This window comes from Corvus cornix, chromosome 5 (genome assembly GCF_000738735.6).
Source record: "Corvus cornix cornix isolate S_Up_H32 chromosome 5, ASM73873v5, whole genome shotgun sequence".
Lineage (NCBI taxonomy): Eukaryota > Metazoa > Chordata > Aves > Passeriformes > Corvidae > Corvus > Corvus cornix.
The window spans coordinates 40,036,437-40,057,758 of record NC_046335.1 but is presented as its reverse complement, the minus strand read 5'-3'; the positions used below and the strand labels follow the sequence as shown (position 1 = coordinate 40,057,758).

Below are 21,322 nucleotides of genomic sequence, written 5' to 3'. Positions count from 1 at the left end.
TGCAGCATGGTAAATCCAGGGACAGATTCCAAAATGTAGATTCCTGGCAAAATCCACAGACTTGCCCTTGATCACCTACCTGCCTTCATCTTCTTCCAGCTCTTGGGTTACAATTTTCCTTCTTTTTACAGAAGACTTTGGGTAAGAGAGAGCCATGCACCATTTATAGCTGAAAATCTTCCAAATGAAGCACTTCCAAAATACTCTGAACCCATGTTTTTGAAGGCTAGAGAATTTCCTTTTAGTCCTTTCTGGGTAATTGCTGCACACAACCTTTGATGACTGCACCTCTGTCCTACCTGGCAGGTATCCAGCTTAGTGTTAACTGAAACCAGACAGGCCTTGAGGTTTTTTGATAAAAAAAAAAACCGATTACAGCCAAGAATGGTTGCAGAACCCTCTGAACAGTGAAGTCAGAATGCAAGCTTTCCCCTGAAAGAGGAGAAACTTACTTGGTGATGCTTTTCAGGGAACCCAGAGCAGCAGTCAAGAATTATGATTGTACCACACTGCTCCTGGACAACAGTTCCATGGCAGTAAAAAGAAGAAACTGGATTAGAACTTTTTCTTTCAATTGTGAAAGGCTGAGGAAAGTCTGGCAGCAGCTCAGATTCCAGACTGCTCTAGACTAACCCAGAGATATGTCTCTGTAATTCAAATGAAATTTGAATTGAATTTTTAAATCAAAGAAAAGTAGGAACTTCAAAAAAAGCCCAAACCAACCAAACAAAATAACCCAACAACACAAACCAACATGGAAAACCATTTATTTCATCTCTATTGTCTCCATGCAGAGCAGACCAATACAGATGAAGGGGGAAAATGCATAAGAGCAGCTGAAAAAATAGAGCTAGAAAATACAATTCTCTCTGCATTTCCAAAAGTGACAAATGTGGTGGAGCGATGCTCCATTTCCTCCCAAGGCTCTCAATCCTCAGCCCCAGGGCTGACGCAGTAGAAATCTATCAAACCCCTCCCTCCCACAAGCCCCATGCTACCTCCTACCAGGGTATCTTCCCAAGAACCACAGACTATCCATGCCTGTGATAGCAGCCAAGAAAAACAGCTCAGAAATTCTTTCTTCAGTGTCATCCACTTCACATTCCTGAACGCTGAGTATAAAATCCTGACTGTGGTTTTCAGTCTTGGCAAGGCTCAGTGCTGATGCAACAACGCCAACTCATGGGCACTCACCTGGCAATGCCTCAACTTAAATGCCAGCCTTATTTTGGGAAAGAAATCTGAGAAACAGCAGGCACAGCTTTCTGTGCAAGCCTGCTTCCTCCAGAGTCCTATTACAGGGTCTGCTTAGCTGCAGTCCCTGGGCAGGGGGAACCCCCAAAGCTACAACCAGAGGGTTGGCATACTCCCTCAGTCCCTGCAGGCTAACTGGACTAATCATCCTTCATCCTTCCAGGAAAGCAGGAAGTGGATGCTACCTTCAGACCTCAAGACAACTGAATGATGGAGAGAGTAGTTGGCACAGGAAGACAACTTTGTAAAAAGGAATAAAACAATTGCACTAAGCCTCCCTCCTTGTTTCTGTGGAACTAGTTACTAATGTCAGTCCAGGGAAAGGAAAGCTGAAAAAATTTCAGACAGCAGTTCCTGGGCAGACAGAACTGCAAGCATGAGCTCTCCAGCATTCACTGAAAAGCAGGACAGGAGCTGTCATAAAAAAGAACTGTGTCAACAGTTCAGGAATCTCTTAGGGAAGTAATGCCTCTGCTGTGGGCAGCATGCCTGCCTTGCTGCTCTGACCCAAATTGCCCTCTTAAGGCACGAGCCCTCTTGGTAAGGCCCTGTGCAGACTGAAGAGCTGTACTGCTTTACAAAAGCTGTTAAAAGACTGAGCTAAGTTGGTGCAAATCACACTGTGGCATCTGCTTTGTGTTCAGTGACTCCGCTAGTTCAATCAGAACTGTTTTTAAACTAATTTAAGCAAAGCAAGGATAAGCTCTAGAGAAGGGATGATCTAGTAATTGTGCACATCTGTGGCAATAAAACATCCCTGTGGAATTACAGCCTGGTCAGCCCTGTGAGCTGGGATGGAAGAAAGCACCAGAATTTTATTTATTTTTATTGGTCTCAATTTGCCAAAAATTTTATCCCAAGCATCACATAACAGAAAACTCCTCTTAGAGCATATTAATTGTCACCTTTCGTATCCCTTTCTCACCTTACTTAGTATTTTCACCAGCAGTTTCAGCCTTCCCATTTAAAGGCTATCAGTATTATTTCTTATCCATTCATCCTCAACAGATGAACTCCACCATGAGGTAAGAACCCCAGAAACAGACTACCATCTACAGCACGCTCTTAAACAGTCTACACTGGACAGAGGAAAAGCTAATCAATTATCAGTTATCAGCTGCTGACCAAGCTGTAGTGTTCAAGCACCTCTGCCGTGACAGTCTAGGGGTGCTGCAGCATGCTGGGCAGGGCTAACATGCTACACCTCAAGAAAGCTCTGAAACATGATATGGGACAGATGGTGCCTGAATCAGGTCTCAAGAGCAGGCTCAGAGGCTTGTTCAGCTAATGGTTATGAGGAGAAGGAGCTCAGTCACAACAGCTACATGGCTTTCCCTCCAGATGTGAGCGAGCTGGTAGTATGGCAATTGAAGAAACATTTATTTATCATTTATCAGATAAACAGCTGGGGTGTGCTGGCTACTGGAGTGGTTAGGGCTGAGGCAAGTAATCTCCAAGCTGAGTCATTTAATTGTAGTGACTAACCCTAAAGTGCCTCAAGCTTTTGGCTCAATTTCAACGTAAACAAACACAGATCAAAAGAGCTGGACTGCTGAGGCCAGTACTACCTTTAGGAACAAGTGGTGTCAGTGAAACACTGGAGATCAAGTTGGAAATGGTCTCTTCCCCTCTATCTCATAGCACCATCAACTTCTCATGGATAGGGGGTCCTGGCTAAAGCTGTTTATTGTTGCTTTGTCATGCCTGTTCTGCCTCCAGCCCTTAAAGTGGTAGGAAAAATCCTTTCTCTTCATCAGCTTCAGGAATCGCCTCTGTTGTTTTCATGCAAGAGCTTGGGAGGTGCAGTTCCATCAGAATGAACGGAATGAAACATCATTCGTCCATAGTGGAGCAGTTGTTCAGTTCATTTCTGCCCAGTGTATCTTTTGCTCCATAAAAAGCAACCAACCAAAAAAAGAACAGAAGCCCTCATGTGTGGATTTTAGCAGAACAGGGATAGGAAAGCCAGGGAATGAAGTCTTGCACAGCCAGACCTCTCTCTCACCGGCTTCTCATTCTAGCAGCCAGATCTGCACACACACACACGTAGGAAGTAACATTAGTGTTCCTTATTGCTTTGTAAAGCTCTGAGTCACTGTGGTGGCTCTGGGAGACATCATAAGGTCTGCGCAGAGGTCACTCAGTTGTGAGCGCGAGTAGCACCATGACTGTAATGCCTGTACACAGGAGCAGAATTTGCTGCAGGGAATTCCTGGGAAAGAAACAGCAGAATTAGGAGGAGCCATAGACCAATCCCCACAGGCAGCCATGCAGAGCTCTCCAATGATTTGTTCTTTCCCCTTCCAAATCTACCACATGGAGAACACAACAGCTGTATGAAGTCACTAACATGGATGAGAAGATCTTCCCAGCACTCCAAGTAAAGAAGTAGGCTATAAACTGGCATGTACTTGTTCCACTCATCTGCAAGGCCCAACTCCAGGTTTCAAAATCAATTCAAGCTGATTCAGTCATGCAGCTATTCAGATACATATTCATGTCCTTTCACTCACAAGACCAGCACTTAGGCAGCATGTGCATAGACACTTTAGGGACTTCATCCAGCTAACTACAGTAACAGAAATAAAACCCAAAACAATAAAATCGGCCATTCTTTTAGCACTGTCTCAGGTTTATGCTGGATTGAAGTGACTGTGTGCCTCCCACCTCTGCATATTCTGCCAACAACCTCTACCAGCACAAGAGGTTACCAACCCAAATTAACATTTCTCCACAAAATGTTCCTACCTCCTCAGATAGAACTGTGGAGCTGTTTTTTTGAGCACTGTTTCAGTCAAAATTAACTAGGTGAACCAAGGCATCTTATTTGAAGTACTGAAGTTACTTGTCTTATTACAACTAAAATAGGAGGGAACATTCAGGGGCAGCTCTGCCAGCAGATCTGAGAGGGCCTTTACTGTGGAACAGCTGGATTTGCACCTGCTACAGCCTTAATTAGACTGCAAGAAACTAAAATACAGGAGGGAAACCCAAATATACCGGAATATATATACCAGTGCAGAAGAGAGATTTCTGAGGTGGATACAATGACAGACCATGAAATGCTGAGTGATAAAGAGAAGAAAACTATTCTTTTTCTACTCACACAGCAACACAGTGATATCTAATAAAAAATCAATAAGCAAGAGTGTAAAAACCAAATAATAAGAAGCATCACTTAACACAGTACAGTCAAACTCTGCCAACTGCTGTGAAAAGGAGGCTGCAGAAGCCCGAACTAATGGATAGGGTCAGAAAGGAATGACAGAAGGATAGATTCACATGTGGTTAACCAGACACACACACCTCTGTGGGGCCCTGGTTCAGACAGTCCCTACACCAGTACGTGCTGGAAGCTGAAAACACAGACTGGGCAGTGGTGTCCTTACTGGACATGTTTCCGAGGAACTTGCTCTATCTGACCCTGCTACATACTGTGCCAGCACAATCTCTGGGACTCACCCAGGTGAAGGCTCTCATGTTTTAGAGGGCCTTTGTAGTCCCATAAATGCAATAGATAGCACTGCAGTCTATTTTGATTCCAGCTTTGTCCATAGGATTTGGAAAGCTGGCAGTCATGCACTTCCAGAATAGGCACAGGAAAGGGTTATATCCCTCCCCCTGGCAGCAAGAATTGCTGCAGCAGAACAGGAGGGAGCACTTACCAAGGATTCTTTTCCTCCAGGAGATCAGGCACAACATTTACCAAGGCAATGTACAGGAATCCTCCAGAAGTGAAAGGGAGGATCCAGGCTACTGTTTCTCCTGCACAAACATGGAAAGCTTTGGTTATTACTGAGACAGAGCCATGGGAAACAACACAAAAGGGAAAGAAGATACACAAGGATGACAAGCATTGCCTCCCCCCAATTCCCACAGAGGTCCCAGGGAACCTTACCTGCTCCTTTTGGTGACTGAGCACATATTGCAAAGCAGGCTCCTAGAATTCCCCCCAGAGCTGTGGAAAGCTGCATCTTGGCTGCACTCCAGCGGTCAAAGCCAGCCCGAAGTAGGATTGCAAAGTCTCCAACCTAAGAAAACCAAGAGCTGACAGTAAATAAACATGAATACTAAGCTGTCAGTCTCAAAGGCCATTTCAAACAAGGCCAGTGCTTCAAAACTGTTCTTGGTTTTCTTAGTCTCCCCAGAGGGAGCAGCCTTCAAGAAGACAAGAAAAGGTTAACCAGACTCAGACCTCCTCTTAGTAGATGAAGCACATTGTAATCCCCCTCACAATGGCAGGATACAAAACCCTCTCACCTCGTGTGGGATTTCATGCAGGAGAATGGCCATTGTGGTTAGGAACCCAACCTGCAGCACAGAGAAAGTGATTAGGAAACAATCCCAGTACTCCTGGATGAATCCCATCAGGTCCCATACACTTACAGGGATCCAGCTGGAGCACCAGATCCCACATGACTGCAGGGTTGACTGGGAGTTTATCATTCTCACAGTCATGGTGCTCCAGCTTGGGCAATGAGAACCCCATAGCCCATCATCAGTGCTGAAGACCAAAGCAAAAATGCATTAAATGTCTCTGCCTTGTTCATGTCCCTGTTTCTGAGGTGACCACTCTTACCATGTTATTTCTGGACTGCCTTTTGAGTAGATGAGGGTAGGTGAGCTAATCCATCCCCTAATGCCAGTACAAATGACTGACATGTCCCAAATTTGAAGAAGCTCTGCATCAGAGGATCAGGATAAGGTTGGGTTTTACAGTAGCCTGCGTTTTCTTAGACAATTCCAGAAAGTAGGAAGGAACTCCTCACATTTTTTGGCTGTTTTGCATGTTGTATCACACTTGAGATAAGGCCTCTCCATTTCAGTACACAGCTGGGGACAGAAACCTTACCTTTCTGCTAACCAGGAAGCTGGCTGCTACTGCCAGGCCGTGTGTGAAGTTATCAATGGTGTTGGCCAGCAGATTGAGGTATCCACTAATCTGCAAAGAGAAAGAAGGGCCCCTGATAAAGGAAGACACGTAAGAAGATAAAAGAGAGCACATGGCTTAGACATGGGTTATGCAGTCATGATCAGATGGGAAAGGTCAGACCGTGATGCTTCTGCTGAAAATCTTAAACTATGTCAGTGTTTGAGTACACATTAAATGTAATTTTTCGTTTTAGAGTAAAACTAAGTTTTAGGGTAGGCAAGTATTGTCTGAGATTAGAATAATTACCATATGCAAATGATGAAGAGCTTTAGAAACAGAAAAAGAGAAAGGAAAAAGAAGAAAGCCAAAATTCAAGAATATACTTAATTCTAAGTCAAACCAATTTTAGCTAACACTGACTAATTTACACAGGTGACTGACTTCAAATATGACTTGATCTTGTTTTCAAGTCATGTACTTTAATATCCAACTGTTAAAATATCTCCTCTTGAAAAGCTGGCAAGAACAATGCAACAGAACAAATGCTGATGGAATGGCTTTCTATAACTAAATAAATCTTCAAGCATTGTACCAAAAAAGTTCGTGCTTGTGGGTTTGCTTTCCCTTAACAAAGAATCAAAAAGAGAAGATAGTGATGACAGTCACCAAAAAGCCACCTACTACAAGGCTGGATAGCATGTACCAGCATTTGCATATAAACGCATTTCTTAAAATTATAAGCGTAAAGCAGCTGCCTTCCTCACAAGACCATCTCCATATTAGACTTCCCTATCATTCTAACTAGGGTCACCTCCTGACAAAATCTGAGCATTTGACCTGAAGTGATTTACGATTTACCCCAGCTCTTTAGCTCATAGGTTTTTGGGGGTTTTTCCATCATATTTAACAAAAACTACTGCATGTGGGTCCTGAGATACTGCAGTTCACTATATGGCACTTCAGTTTAAATTATTATCAAATGGGTGTTAGCCCATATATCACGCTGTCTCTGGACTGCAAGAACTCCAGATACAGGGCAGTATCCAATGAGTGGAGAGGCTACCTAGAAACTGTGAAGCATTAACCTCTTACTTCACCATAGCATCATATGCCAAAGTTCCACTGGACAACCACAAGTGCTGATGGACTTCATTAGCTCTTTTTGGTCTTGTGCTCTTCCCTGTTTCTATCAACTCTGCTTGGGGCACCTTTCCTGTCTGTCATTTGTATGCCACAGCTCAGGAGCCTTCTGTCAAATCTCTCTATCCAAAGCACCAGCATTCTGCAGGGCACTATTACTGCACTATCTTGGGGCACCTTTGTAGCCTCTAAATTTTTTAAAGTGCATTGATGACTAAATATGAAAATTAAGCAAAGCCTAGCTCACTTTTAAGTAATAATCTAAGTAACATCTCCACAATGAATGCAAAAGAAGATCCCTGCATGTTTTTTTAAGAAAGGAAACACAAATAGAAGCATGCAGGCAGACCCAAGAATGGAGCAGTTTTACTTCTCATTCTTGATACTCTCATTCCTAGACAGTCAAATATGACTGTCTAAAATTCTCCTTTTCATGCTGTTTTTTTACATGACGGCGTTTTCCCCACAGGATAATAATAATTATTCACAGAAGTTTTGCACAAAAATGCCTTCCCATACCACCGTATAGGGAAAAAATAGACTTCATGATTAAAACATTATGACTTTTTGTTGTCAGTGGCTTGGGCAAAAGCTGTCACTGAAAGAAGCAAAGCTTTGGAGTGCTCAGAAATAAATTGGGTTGATTTGACAGTTATGAGCCTCTGACATTTACATTCTGCAAATCCCTAATAGGATGTTCTCATTGCTCATAAAGAGCACAGCCAGATGAAGTGTTTTGTTCATGATTCAGAATTAATGTCACTGTGTAATAAAACATACTTCCACAAATCAACAAGGACCCCATGTGCCACAGGGAAAAAGAAAGAATAGGCAAGGCAAAAGTACTGTACACAATGTTTTTACTTGAGGGAATAAAGGCTGCAAGGAGGGACAGAATTGATCTATGTTTGCATGGAAAGAAAACCTCCCACCTGCCGTTTTCAAGCTAGGACAAATTCTAGCAGCAGCTAAAAAGCAGAAGTTCTAACATATATGCGGACAATAGTCAACTGATTACAACTTACTAATCATTAAGCCCTGAAGGGTGACTATGTTCATTTAAATAGTATCTTCCCCTTTTTGTCTGCTGAAAAAATAGGGGGTTCTGAGTGAATAGGAGAACCAAAAAAATCTGTCAGGCTATGGATTTCACTCTTTTCTTCGCGAGTACCTACTCTGCTCACTCCCAGCAACACCGCTTCCCTGCACGTGCCCTGCCCAGCAGCACGGCGTGGCAGCCACGTCCCCAGCCAGGCGGAGCTGCCCGGCAGCATGCAGCGCCCGAGCTCTGACAGGGCATTACTTTGCATTCCTCCTCTACTGTCATGCTGATTTTTATGAAACTTGCAGAAATTTGATCACCCTCAAGACTCCTAACCTCTCTTGAACTCAAGGAAATTAATTATGGGTTCAAAAGTTATTGAAAATGAAGGGCAGAACAGATGGACAGACAGATGGAATGACTGCTTATGTTGTTGCCTAAGGAAACAGGCTAACAACGCTGGAGTATCTTGGTAGGTTTGATAATTTCCACCCTACCAGGAAGACTATTAAAATATTCGAATTATATGATCAGAAGGTAGAAAGTTAAAACTACACCCATTAAGTCCTTGGTTTCTAATTCATGCATATCGACATACCGTCTGAACAGATGTGTTAGGATTTTAAAGCTAGAAGGGCTCTCCATGGTTGTCTAAACCTTCCACATAACACAACTGAAAGAATTTAATTTAACTTGTGCACAAAGTTCATTGTTTCTTAAGCTATAATATACTCTGTAGAGAGCAGCTTAAACCACAGACAAGTGACAAAAAATCTGTTATCTCTAAGGTAAGTTGGTCCATTGGCAAGTTCCCCTCAGTTAGAGAGTTGTCTCTAAGTTCTAGTCTGCTACTGTTTGCTGTAGCTGTAACTATTCAAATTTAGTCATTCCTCTTACACGGGTATTTGCATACTCTAAGTGACCCTTGATCTGTCATGACTACAGAGCTAAACTAAAGAAAACCACTTATCATGTTCTGCAAACTTAAAATATTATTTAATCTCTTTCCTGACTCCTTCACAAATTATCAGAAGTATTTTGGATATTTGGAATAGCACTACTGGAAAAAGTCAGATAGCTGTTTCATTACTGCTATACAGAAAGAGGAACTCTCACCTCTCCTCTTACATATTGTTTCCTACTCACCCATCCTCTTCTGGCTGTAGCATCATAAGGGAAGAATGTGTTCAGACAATTTCCTACAGTAACCCTCATATGATTTTCCAAGGCATTGACTATCTAGAAACTATCCCTATCTTGTAAATACGATCTGCAGTCCTTCTTAATCTATTCCTTGTAATTACATGTATCAAAACCTGTTAAAAATTTAGCACTTTTGATGAAGTTACTCAGTTTAGCTGCTATCACTGACTTCATGCAGTCACAATGTGCCATTTATGTAATGCAGTACCTGCAAATGTGAAGATACACTGTTTTTATAAATAATGACTTAGAAAAATCATATCCCACCAGTGAACAGATTTGAGGGGGGCTGCATTAAACCAGTCTCTTTTGATAACATAGAATAACAGATTTTTAATACAGCTAATATTAGCAAAGTTTATTAGAATGGGGGAGAAAGTTATGTTTTATATACATCTGTCGTGACCTTTATTAAACAATTTTATGCCTGAATAAAAGGCAGGAAAAATGTCTCATTGATAAGCATTTATCTTACATAAAATCATATCAATTAGCATTAATTACCTTTTTTTTAATATTAGCACTATGCCCTGAGTAATTGTATCTCCTATCAGTGTTTCATTTCTACTTGAAATCAGCAGTCTATAGTTCCTTATATAAACCCTTCCAAAATTAGGGCACAATGTTTCATAACCCAGTAATACTGGTGTCTTCACTACTACCACCTCTAGAAACATCTACATGGCACCTTGCAGTTTGTGCAGTGTTATGTACAAATTACATGAATGTGACAGATGTCAAAAATACTCCATGACCTCAGCATAACTTTGATGTTCTGTAGGAAGAGCTATAAAGTTACAGCAAAACAGATTTAAAATAGAAAGACTGAAGAGCCTCTGCCTGACCACATATCCAGCTTTGGGCTAGTTCATGCAAGCACACTTTCTGTTTATAGCTACTCTCATACAATCTTGCACATTTTTATGGGCTTTCAAACTCGAATTGTAGGTCCTCCTTCACCAAAGCAGTTGTTACTCTTCCACTTGTAATGTTCACTCAGAAAAGGGTTTTCCACAATACAAAGATAGTAACATTGAACTGAAAGCAAGGCCAGTGTAAGGGTTATCCACTTCCCAATGGTACAGGACTCCTCTTCCACCTCCAGTCCTATAAGCTTGCTGATCTCCCTTATCCCAGCACTACAGGCTGCCTGTCTACATGCCAAGCTGATTCAAGAAGTTAAGTTAGGAGAGAAACAGACCGGGGGGTGGGAGGTGGGTGTGTGGGTGTAGACAAGCAAATTCTTTGCCTGTTTAGCTCCCTGAATAGGCTCATTGTGAGGTCAGATGAGATCCAGTGCAAAGGAAGCAATGGGAAATACAGGTTTGGAGACAGAAGTGGACAAGAAGTCCTTTTTGGCAGCAGATAAACTGATAATCTGAGAAACTGAACTTTTAAGTTCTACACCGAGTAGCTTCAACACACTTCCTAAAGGTGTCAAAACACTTCCAAAAGGTGCCTTAAAAGGAAAAGTACAGCTCACAATCAGTACAATGCAGGCAGTAGGGAACAGAGAAATCATGGTGCAAAAAATCAGGCAAATGAAGACATACTGACTATAAAATACAGAGTAACAAAACATGAAAGTCTGTATTCTTGGTATCAGAATTCAGCCAAAACACACATCATCAGACTTATGCCTTTATAATACTGGCTTTGCCTCTTCTGCATACGCTGCAGTGTAGATTTTCTCCAAGTCTGCTATTTCTTCCCTGCTGTGACCAGGACAGACACTTTGACAGAGCAAAATTAACCACAACTTGAACACTGAGTTCCCCACTCAGGCACAGTTTTTTCCACACACAATTCCTGACTAAAAAGTGAAGGGGAGTTCGTGCGTGTCTTACCTTGATTCTGTTGGGTTTTGGACCAGACTGGAGAGAGGAGCCATTACACTGAGCTCGTGTTCTTTGGGACTGGCCTGCCACCTTTGGCAGGGGGCACCCACTTCCATTGGGAATCTTTCCAGATGGTGCTTTGGAATCACAGTCCTAAGTTAGGGGAAACAAACTTGTCACTGAATTTTTTTCAGTGATGAACATGCATGAATCAGGATCAGAAATCCAACCTTCACCCTTAATCCTTTTGTCCTTACAATGTGACTCAGCAGCTTTGACACCCCAGTTTAATAACAACTGCCAGAAATGAGACAGCTTCAGAGAGCATTCTGAGATCTGCCCTGAAAGGCAACAAGAGCTAAGACCTCCCAGTCCTCAAGAGAAATAGAAAGAGGAGGAATTGGAGTCACAGTCCCTTGGCATGGGTCAGGTTTCACTAGAAAGATAAGGGACTGAGCCTGCCCCGCCTGTGAGCAGCTGCTGCCCAGAGAAATACAACTCCATCTGGGCAGGAGATGGGAGGGAAAAGAGTCTTGCTCTCCCCAGTGCATCAGAATAACGAAGTCTACAGAATTATTCTACATCCAGGATCATCATCTTCCAAACAACAAGACATTTATCTAGGATTTCAGCCTCTCTCTAAATGAGAAGATGAAGTTCCCTTCAGGCATTAAAGTCTCACATTGAGTCAAAGTTAACAACTAATTGCTCTTATGTAGCACCTGACCTGCAGTTTCACCTCTCAAAAGTCATGGCACAGCAAGGAATCAACAGTCTAAAGGAGCTGCAACTAGGAGTTGTGCAGATGTCTGAAGACTAGGTGCTCTTCTCTATCTTGGAATTGCCTTCTGGTACCTCAGCTACATCTCCCCTTTGCAGCTGGGTGACTCCTTTGAACTTAGTATCACCCGGCCAGACATAAACCCCTTCTACCACACAGTTACCCAAACAAACATCTGGTCCAGGACATAACCAAGAAGAAACATCTTCAAGAAGGCTGGCCTTTGTCATGACTGAGAACTCAGGAAGAGAATGAGTCATGATGGGTCAGTGGAACATGCATCAGCAAGCTGCCACCCCTCAAAGCTTACTTGAGCAAAAGTCTCATTTGCAGAGTGCTGCAGCTCCCAGTCCCCACAAAAGAGGAGCTCTCTTTTACACTTACGACATAAAGAACAAAACCAAACCAGAAGTGAGAAATCTCAGCCAAAACCACAGAACAAAAGCCTGAAGATGAAATCTACTCCTACAGACCAGAGGCAAAAAAGTGGCAATGGGCAACAGACAAGGTACTCACAGCTACGGGATCATTTCCTGATGCTGTCAGATAGGGCAGATAAGGTGTTTAGTACAGAGCTTCAAATATAAGAGCACTCCCTCCCCTCAGGCTGCTAACTTACCATACCAGGGTACTCCTCCTCTTTCTCTAGGAAGATCTTCTCTAGCACCAGGAAGGTCAGGAAACCAATGATCACCCAAAGACCCAACAGCTTCTGCTGCTGAAAGCTCTGCCCTTCTCCTGAAGGACAAAAGAGAAATCTTCATGTCTCTATAAAGTACATACTTTTTCATGCAGTTCCAAGACAAAAAAAAATAAACGACAATAGAAAAACTCCATGCGAGGTAAGAGGAGTAAAGACATCTCAAAACAGATTAGTTTAACTCGCTCATTCTTGATCTAACAGATATCATCATCTTGAGACACTCAGAGTGAGAGCTACCATCCCTTTTTCTGCACTAGCTCAACCCAGAATATTTCCTGACAACACTGGGAATTTCCCTGAGCTCCAGAGGCAAGTGAATATTACATCAACAAAAATCCAGCAGCTATACCTACTGAGCAGCAAGCCCTGACATGAAATCTGCCATTAGTGGAATTACAGACTCACCTTCCCCTTTCTGCCACACCTCAGCAAGTTATTAAGCCCAAAGCTATAAACTTCCTTTTCAATTACAGGCAAGCTTGTGAGATGATAATGATAACCCATTCAGCCTCACTGCAGAAATGGAAATTGCATTGCAATGGAAGAACAGAACGACTCTGTAACAAGACTTACATGGGTGAAGGAAACCTTTATGCTTCAGGTCAGTCTGAGAGAAGCAAACAAGCTTAAGCAGGAAGACAGAGTAATTTGGGAACCACTGTAGAAAGCGGTGAAAAAAAGGACAGCAGGTTCTGCTGACAGTGCTAGTGCTGTGAGGAAGAAGACGACTAAAGGCCCAGCAGATTTGAAACCCCAGGACACAGGTGCAAGAAAGTCTGGGAAACCCAGGGCATCATCTTCCCTCTCTCACATTTTCAGCAGGGAAATGACTTCTTGGTTTCTCAACAGGTGGGATGCAGCAGCACTTGCCTTCTATGATATCAGTTTGCTGAAGCAGAGAGATACAAACATCACAGGTTTCAGCAACCTTGGCTATCTGAGGGATGAAGGAGCTACACTGATAGCACAAGGTCTATACCAACTCAGTGTTTAGTTTGCTGGCAAATACAAGTTTCTGCCACCTGCATTTCCTTTTTCTTTCTCTGTGCGACCCTCCAATCTTAATTATGGCTCTATAGACAATGTTCCATGATTTCTCATGGAGCAAAGATTACAACACATGAGCTCCCATAGATCAAAGCATCCAACAGAGGGGGCCCAGTTAGTGCCTAGAAAGAGGCTCTATGAGCAACACCGTTATAGGGACAGATTTGTTAAAAAGGTGCACCTGATTCCCAACTAAGATGGTGAACATGGTCATGTACCAGGCCACATACACATTCATAACCTGCCATAAGGTTAAAGAAGCAATCCCTTTCCTTAAAGAAAGGACGAAGGAAAATCAACAGAGATTTACAGGAGTCCAAGGCAAGACAGAAGTCAACAGACAAGAAAACCATTCCAAGTTACTGAACATAAAGAAACCACAGCCAACTGAGGAAGCCTCTAATTTCAAAGTCTTTGGAGGACTGCTGAATACAAAGATGAAGTATTACGTGTGTTGTTTTTTTCCTCACATCCTTCCCTAGGCATTTGCTTTTATATACTGCATGAAAAAGGATACCAGCCTAGACCAGTTTTTGGGCTGCCCCAGACTGGCTGGTCTTGGGCCTTCAAGATGGAACAGACTCAAAACGTAGCAGAAGGCATAGGACAAGCTGCTTCCAGGGACATAAGACTCTCATACCTGTTGTTGCACTGCATGTGTAGGCCCAGGCTTCAGGAAGCAAGTGCAGAAACACATTTCCCAGTAGTCCACCAATTGCAAAACTCAACAACTGCTTCAAACGGTGTGACCCAGCTAAATTAAAAAAAAAAAAAAAAAAAAAAGGGAAGAAAAAAGAAGCAAAAAACTGATCACTACTCAGCCAGGAGCCAAAACATCTCCAGCTGAGATTTTGCACAAAAAAACCCAAATTGGAAGCATCTGCAAAGCAGCTTTCAAAGGAGAGTGCACAGACTAACTGGAGTGCAAGAAAAAGCCCTTGCACCACTTGGCTGGGACAGAAGTGTGTGGGAGGGTCCTGAACCAAGCAGGGTGAAAAACAATTTGTACAAGCTCCATCCAGGGCTTATATTTGTCAAAGGACTCCCTTTCAAATTCACAGGTATAGACTAAAGCACCGAAAACAGACTGTCTATTTTAGAGAATAACATTTCTGTGACAAGGTCTTGTTCACCACTGTGCTGCTCTGTCACGTCCCAGGACATGTGGCTTCAGAAAGGCCAATGCAGTTGGCAGGTTTACCTTCTGACCGCAGCGCAGCTCCTGTCTCAAGGGGGATCACCAGCAAGGGGAAGACCCCACTCAGCCCCACCATGAAGGAACCGATGAGGGAACAGATCCAAGCATCCAGCCGCTCGCTGCTGAAAAGATGTCCCCAGGACTCTGCCTCCTTGTCACACACAGAGCCAGAACTGGCAGCAACATGACTCCTCGGGAGCTGCTGAGCTTCACAGGCCGCAATCAGAAACAAGGAGAGTGTCCCATCAAGCAGAAGTTTTTGTTTTGTCATTGCTAAGTGGTCTCAGCCGGGCTGGCCAATCTCTGAAAAGGGAAGGGGGAAGCAGTCCTGAAAACATGCTCAACTCTCTGTCCCACCATCCCAGAGAAAAAGCCTTGGCCACACCAACCCCTCCCTTCAGTGTCTTAGCACAGGTATGAATACCCATGTGGAACACCTGAAACTCTTCCTGATTTCAACACAGCAGTAAAGGACAGAGAGGCTGTTTATCAATGGGTGTATGAAACTGCACAAGACATCTTGGGAAGGCATCCTGCTTTCACTATTTCCCTTCAGATGGGCTGGACAAGGACTCCAAGTACCCTTGTTCTTGCCCTTCAGCATCCCAAGGCTTCAGAAAAAGGTATTGACCAGAGATGCTACCCAGTTAAGTCTCCTCTTTGCCATGGAACAGCACCCATATAACAAATTAGGATGCAAGACAGGCAACATAACAGAGGTCTGTAAACTCATGAGTGGTGAAAAGATGGGGAACAGGGTAGATTATTCACCATCTTGTCAGACACAAGTGCTGACACCCATCCACATGGAGCCAGTCAGGGTCAGCTTCAAAACAAACAAATGTGACACTTCATCAGCAAGTAACTTGTGTAGTAGCACTTCTCCAAAAACGATGAAAAATTTTACATCAAAAGACAGGACAAGTAATAGAAAGACAAATCTATTTATTGTTAATGGTTAAACAGCTCACATTAGGCTCAGGAAATTCCCTGATATGAGAGGAGTTGGAGACTGGAAGTGTACTTGAAAAATACCATATCTACTAGTCCTGTTTTTATCCTTTAGGTCTCTTAGTCAAAATCAGCACAGCTGTTAATAAGAGCTCTGCAGTCACAAGAAAACTGGAGAAGAGGGCATGTTAGAAGAGAAAAACAAAGATAATTACACTCATTGACAAATAGGGAAGGAAAGCAAATTATGTAAAGGCTGAAGTATAAATGTTCCTTCAATCTCCAGAAGAAAAAGTGAAATGTGACAAGTAAAATTAATTTGGAAATGGGAGAAAAGGGTGGGTTAGGAAAAGACAGACCTAACAAATGTTCACAAAACAGCTCTTCAGTGAGAGGTAATAACAGCATTCACCCGAAAGCATGTAAGAAACCAGTCTAATCTCTGAAGCATTAGTGACCATCTTTGAAAATTTACAGGGGTATGGGAAGGCCACAAGAAGGCTGGAGAAGCATCATGCCTCACCTACCTTTATTAAATGAAAAAAAAAGGTGGGAGAAGTTACACACCAGTAACTTCAATCCTCTGAAGGACTCTTGATCAAATTAAATGATCAGTTTGTAGTTACCTATAAAATAAGAAATTGATAAAGATATCAAAGTATTAAGTAACAGCCAGATAGAAAGGGACCTGAAATTCTCAAGACAAAATTCACAGTGTTGGAGCCAATCTAAGGGCCCACTGTGGATGAAAAGGGTGGTGTTACCACCTTGTCCCCCCACCGCTTCAGGAAGCATCACCTCTCCATGCTCACACCAGACTCCACCAGTGAGCAGCATCAGAACAAACAAGCAGGAAAAACTTTTTTAAACTCATGGCCCTTTGCCAGTTTCAGTCCCTGAACAAAAACACTGCAGGAGCAAGGCCAAGCTGCAATCAAAAGCAATCAAAAAGAAATTAAGGGACAGGGTCCCATGGCTCCTATGAAAGAGAACACCAATCTCCAAGCACAGTGACCACGGACATCAGGAGCAGGAAGGCAAGAAGCAATCACTGAAGACACTGGCTTGGCTAGTTGTGCAAGGACCACTAATGCTATCAATTTTTTCTTACAATGGAAAAAAATAAAATCCCTCAACACAGCAAGTTCAAACCAGCTCAGGATTTTGGGGCGTCCTATTGCAGTGTTTTGATCCGGCTGCAAGAACCCCACACCTACCTGTAACCTGCTATCAAACCAATCTCAGTAAAGATCAGTACAAAACAGTACACTAAGGGCAGGGGAGGCAGGTGTGGAACCAAATGGAAATGACAGAACCGTAAATCCAACATGCCACAAAGAACAAGCATACACTGATTGAGAAATTAGATTCAAGCCAGCAGGCTTATGTTGCTACACAACGGTAAATGTCATCCTGGGACACAGAAGTAGTGCCATTGTAGGCCTCACACAGGTGAGACTTCAGCCAACAGGCCACATCCAGCCCCACATATTCTTCCTCATAAAACACATGCAAAAATCTGAGAAACAGCAGTGGAAAGAAACAAAAATTAAGAGTGTAGAGAGCATGACCTGGAAAAAAACCAAGGACCTGGGTGCGTTTAGATTTAAAAAGATAACACCAAAGGAACAGAACAGCCTGCATACATTGAAAGTCACAAGAAAGGGGGAAAGTGCTCAACTCTTCCTCCACATCAGTTCCAATGGTAAACAAGATTTAGCCTGAATATGAAGAAACAAATTTACCTACTGCCAAAGTGCTGATACACTAAAAAAGGTTATCTAGGATGCAGAATCTCCAGCACTGTTTTTTGTTGGGGTTTTTTTTGGTTTGTTTTGGGGTTTTTTTGAATTTCGAGAAAAAAACAGCCGATGCAGATACCAATTCATCGCAAAGATTAGATCCCTACTTTGAAGTCCTTCAGGCCTACAACCCTTCCCACCCTCAAGTGGGCCTGATGGACATCCTCATCCTTTATGATGGGATTAGACCTATAAAATGGCTGAGAACTTTGTGAGGAACACACCAAAAATAAATCAGAATTATACAACTATACATGCTTATGAAGAAGCGACAAACACACACAGCTCTGCACTGATGGGAAGCAGTGCAAATCTCTTCTGCAACATCATCACAGCTTTTGAGAATCAATCTGGAAAAGTAAATACTGCAATTGATTCAACAGGTCGATTTCATGCATTTCATTCTCCACACTCACAACCCACATAAGCCCCAAAGGACACCTGAAAGGGTCTTTGAGACTCAGAGGCAGTAGCACACAGGACAAAGGGCACGTCCAGGACTCTGAAAAAGGTCTGCATACTTGGCTTCATGTCCCTCTTCCAGCCGCAAAAGGCATCAGGTTCCTCCATAAGGGGATGGTGGTGGAAAATAAATGGGTATAAAGATGTAAAAAACTGATTCCCCTAACTCACATTAATGTCGGTCAGTTTTCTGTGGCCCACAGGTTTTTATTCTGCTGTTACTCACATGAGGGAAAAGCAGCACATTTCTTTACTCCCGTGCAGTCAGACCATCATTATATCATGCCTCAGGAACAACCTCCTATCTCATGCAATAAATTCCTCATGTTTATAAAATATCTACGAGAAACTCAGTGTATTGTTCAGGACACACCTGAACTGCTCCTTGTGTCCAGATAATTATTTAGAGCATATTCCCAGCATTCCATTCCAAACACATCATAACCTCATTCCAAACACATCATAACCACTTGCTCAAAAAAAGAAAAAGCACTTTTTATCTCTACAGCCCCTTTGCTTCTCCATCTCATTAGTACATTAGCAAAGTCTCTAAATTCAAACACTCAAACTGGTTGCTCCTATGACAAATATTTAAGTGGAAGAAAATAAGCAGTGAAGACATAGTCATAGGAAAAAACTGCTCAAAAGGAAAATAATACCTGTCAAAACAGTTGCAAAGGGTGGAAGAAGTCTCTACCGACCCTTAATTTTAGACAACAGCATCTGTTTTAGGAACCCAGTCAGAGAATGTCTTGGGAAATTTCTAGAGAAAGCACTGCAGGTTCTCAGAAACATCTGTGGTCACAAGGCAGAGGCATAACCAGGTTTAGAGATGTGTTTTCTCAAGAAGGGTTTCTCACATATTTAAGAGCATGCAACTCTCTGGGAGAAAAATAGCCAGCGGGTCACTGACTTATCAGTTTTGACAATTCTCTGTCTGGGATCACAGCTCCCAGCTGTGCTTGATTCACGGACTGGTGACCATTATCACTGGCAGCACTCTCCAGAACACCACGTGTCTGAACATTCAGGAGTCAGCTCTGCTCAGCTCCTTCTGCAACGACCACAGGACTAGAATAACCATTAGGTTTTCCCAGCCCAGAAAGAACAAATAAATGAAAATTTGCGATTTACACACTCCTGAGCAGGGGCAGAGGAAGCTGCACATCAAGCCAGGCGACCCATGAGGCTCCTAGGCCCTCCCCTACCTCATAGTGCTCACTGAGCACCTCTGTACCAGGCAGTGACTGAGAAAATACGGACAAAATTAAAATGCCAAGGCAAAAACCTACTGGAAAAGAAAAAATGAAATACTGACATGATGACTATGCTTCTATCTATTACTCTTTTCCTAGATACTCTGCCCTCTCAGACCACACTCTCAATGCAATTGCTCACTGCCACATAATAACATTTTAGATGTTGTTGAAGGGAAAAAAATTAAAAGAAAAGGCTTTTTTACAAGTGTTTTGCCTGGAAGCCAGTTGCCTGGTCTTACAGTTGCAGATGAGTACTGCATGGAATGGAAAAAAGTTATTTTCCAGGGAGGAAGCATAATTTTCAGCCAAAAAATTCTACATGAGCCACCTCCCTCCATTAGCCCCGTGGAGAGTTCTGAATTCCTCCTGGAAACTCTGACCTCGGCAGAGGCACAAAAGGTCTCCAGTACTCCGTGAGCACTCCCTTCTCTCTGAATCACTGCCCATCTCCAGGGAATGGACTGCTCTGGTGGGACCCTTCCCTTTTGCCTCATCCCACCCATAAAAAACCACTCTGCACAGACTCACATTTCTGCAAATGACAGCGTGCGCAGCTAAAAGTTGGGGACGCACAGGGTTACAAACAATGGGGTATCGCAGATCAGAACAGATTACAGAGCCGGGACAAACCTACGAACTGGCAAGGAAGGCAAGTGAAACCGACTGAACACTAACGGGGCTTGAGAGACTGCGACTCCTTCCCCATCCTGCATCCTTTCATCCCTAGGATGAAAAAGGGAAGTTTGAGGACCTGGCAATGGAGTTCATTCCCTCTGGGCTAGGTGGGATTTCTCTCCTCCCAGCCTACTCTCCGTGGCAGCCCGAAGCACAGGCCAGGCAGACCGCCCCGCTCCCGCTGCCCTCCCCCAGCCCGGGCCGGGCTCCGGCCCCGCTCTCACCGCAGGCTACTAACGCGGCGGGCCCGCTCGTGGCATTGTCTCTCACATCGCGGCGGATGGGACAGACAGCGAGGGTTTTCCATTTGAGGAACGCTGAGCGATGCAAAGCGAGACATATTTGCCGCGGGGCGTATTAGTAATGAACGCTGCTCACGCACCTTACTGGAGCAGAACATTAGTTGCCGCCCGGGGTCCCTGTGCCACTGTGGCCGCGCAGACCCGGCCCCCCCGCTCCGCGCGTTCCGCGGGGCAGCCCCTGCGCCGAGACCTTCTCGCGGCATCGTCTGCCGGAGGAGGGACTTCCAAAACTTTCTCAGCTGCGTCCCGCGGGGACTGAGCTCGCAGCCCCGGACACCCCCGCAGCGGCAGCTGCACGGCGTCGCTTCCCCGGCGAGCTGCGGCAAAAGCGGGCTGCAAGGGGGGACGCGGCCCCGGGAGCCCAGGGGCAGCCGGGGCCCCGGAGAGGGCGGCGCGCAGCCCACGGTCCCGCCGGGCCGGGACACGGCTACCGGCAGCAGCGGCCCCGCCAGGCGCTCCCCGCCACGTCTTTCCCAAAGTTGTCCTTCGCTCGGCCGGGCCAGGCCTCTCCACAGCCGGACTCGGCTCCGCTGCGTGCGGCGCTGCCCGCCTCCGCTCACCCCGTCCCACCGCCGCCCGGGGCTGGGCTGAGCTCAGCTACGCTGCCGCACCCGGCCCCCACCGTCCCCCGTCGCACCGCAGCGGCCGTGACCCGGCGACCTCCGCCCCCGGCTGCGCCCCCGGGCTGCCAGCCGCAGTTACCGTGCGCCGCCGCCGCCGCCGTGCCCCGGGCCGCCGCTGCCATCCAGCCGCGGCTCGGCGCGGGCCTGCCCCGCCCGGCGGCCCCTCGGG

At 44.4% G+C, this 21,322-nt stretch overlaps 1 protein-coding gene across 4 annotated transcripts; it reads right to left on the bottom strand.

Annotated features, from left to right (window-relative positions):
• Positions 1-750: 750 nt before the first annotated feature.
• On the bottom strand, positions 751-21,300 carry SLC39A13 (solute carrier family 39 member 13). 4 transcript variants are annotated; one of them, XM_039552490.1, is made up of 11 exons: positions 21,233-21,284; positions 16,558-16,656; positions 15,083-15,382; positions 14,522-14,635; positions 12,751-12,869; positions 11,360-11,503; positions 6,107-6,196; positions 5,515-5,565; positions 5,153-5,285; positions 4,920-5,019; positions 751-3,466 (listed from the first exon to the last, which is right to left on the bottom strand). In XM_039552490.1, the coding sequence occupies exons 3-11, from the start codon at positions 15,348-15,350 to the stop codon at positions 3,391-3,393; spliced, it is 1,095 nt and encodes a 364-aa protein (XP_039408424.1). In that variant the 5' UTR covers positions 15,351-15,382; positions 16,558-16,656; positions 21,233-21,284; the 3' UTR covers positions 751-3,390. The 4 variants fall into 4 exon arrangements, with proteins under 4 accessions (XP_039408424.1, XP_039408425.1, XP_010411055.1 ...); XM_039552491.1 differs by lacking the exon at positions 16,558-16,656 and having other exon boundaries at positions 21,233-21,300; XM_010412753.4 differs by lacking the exon at positions 21,233-21,284 and having other exon boundaries at positions 16,558-20,407.
• Between the last annotated feature and the right edge of the window lie 22 nt (positions 21,301-21,322).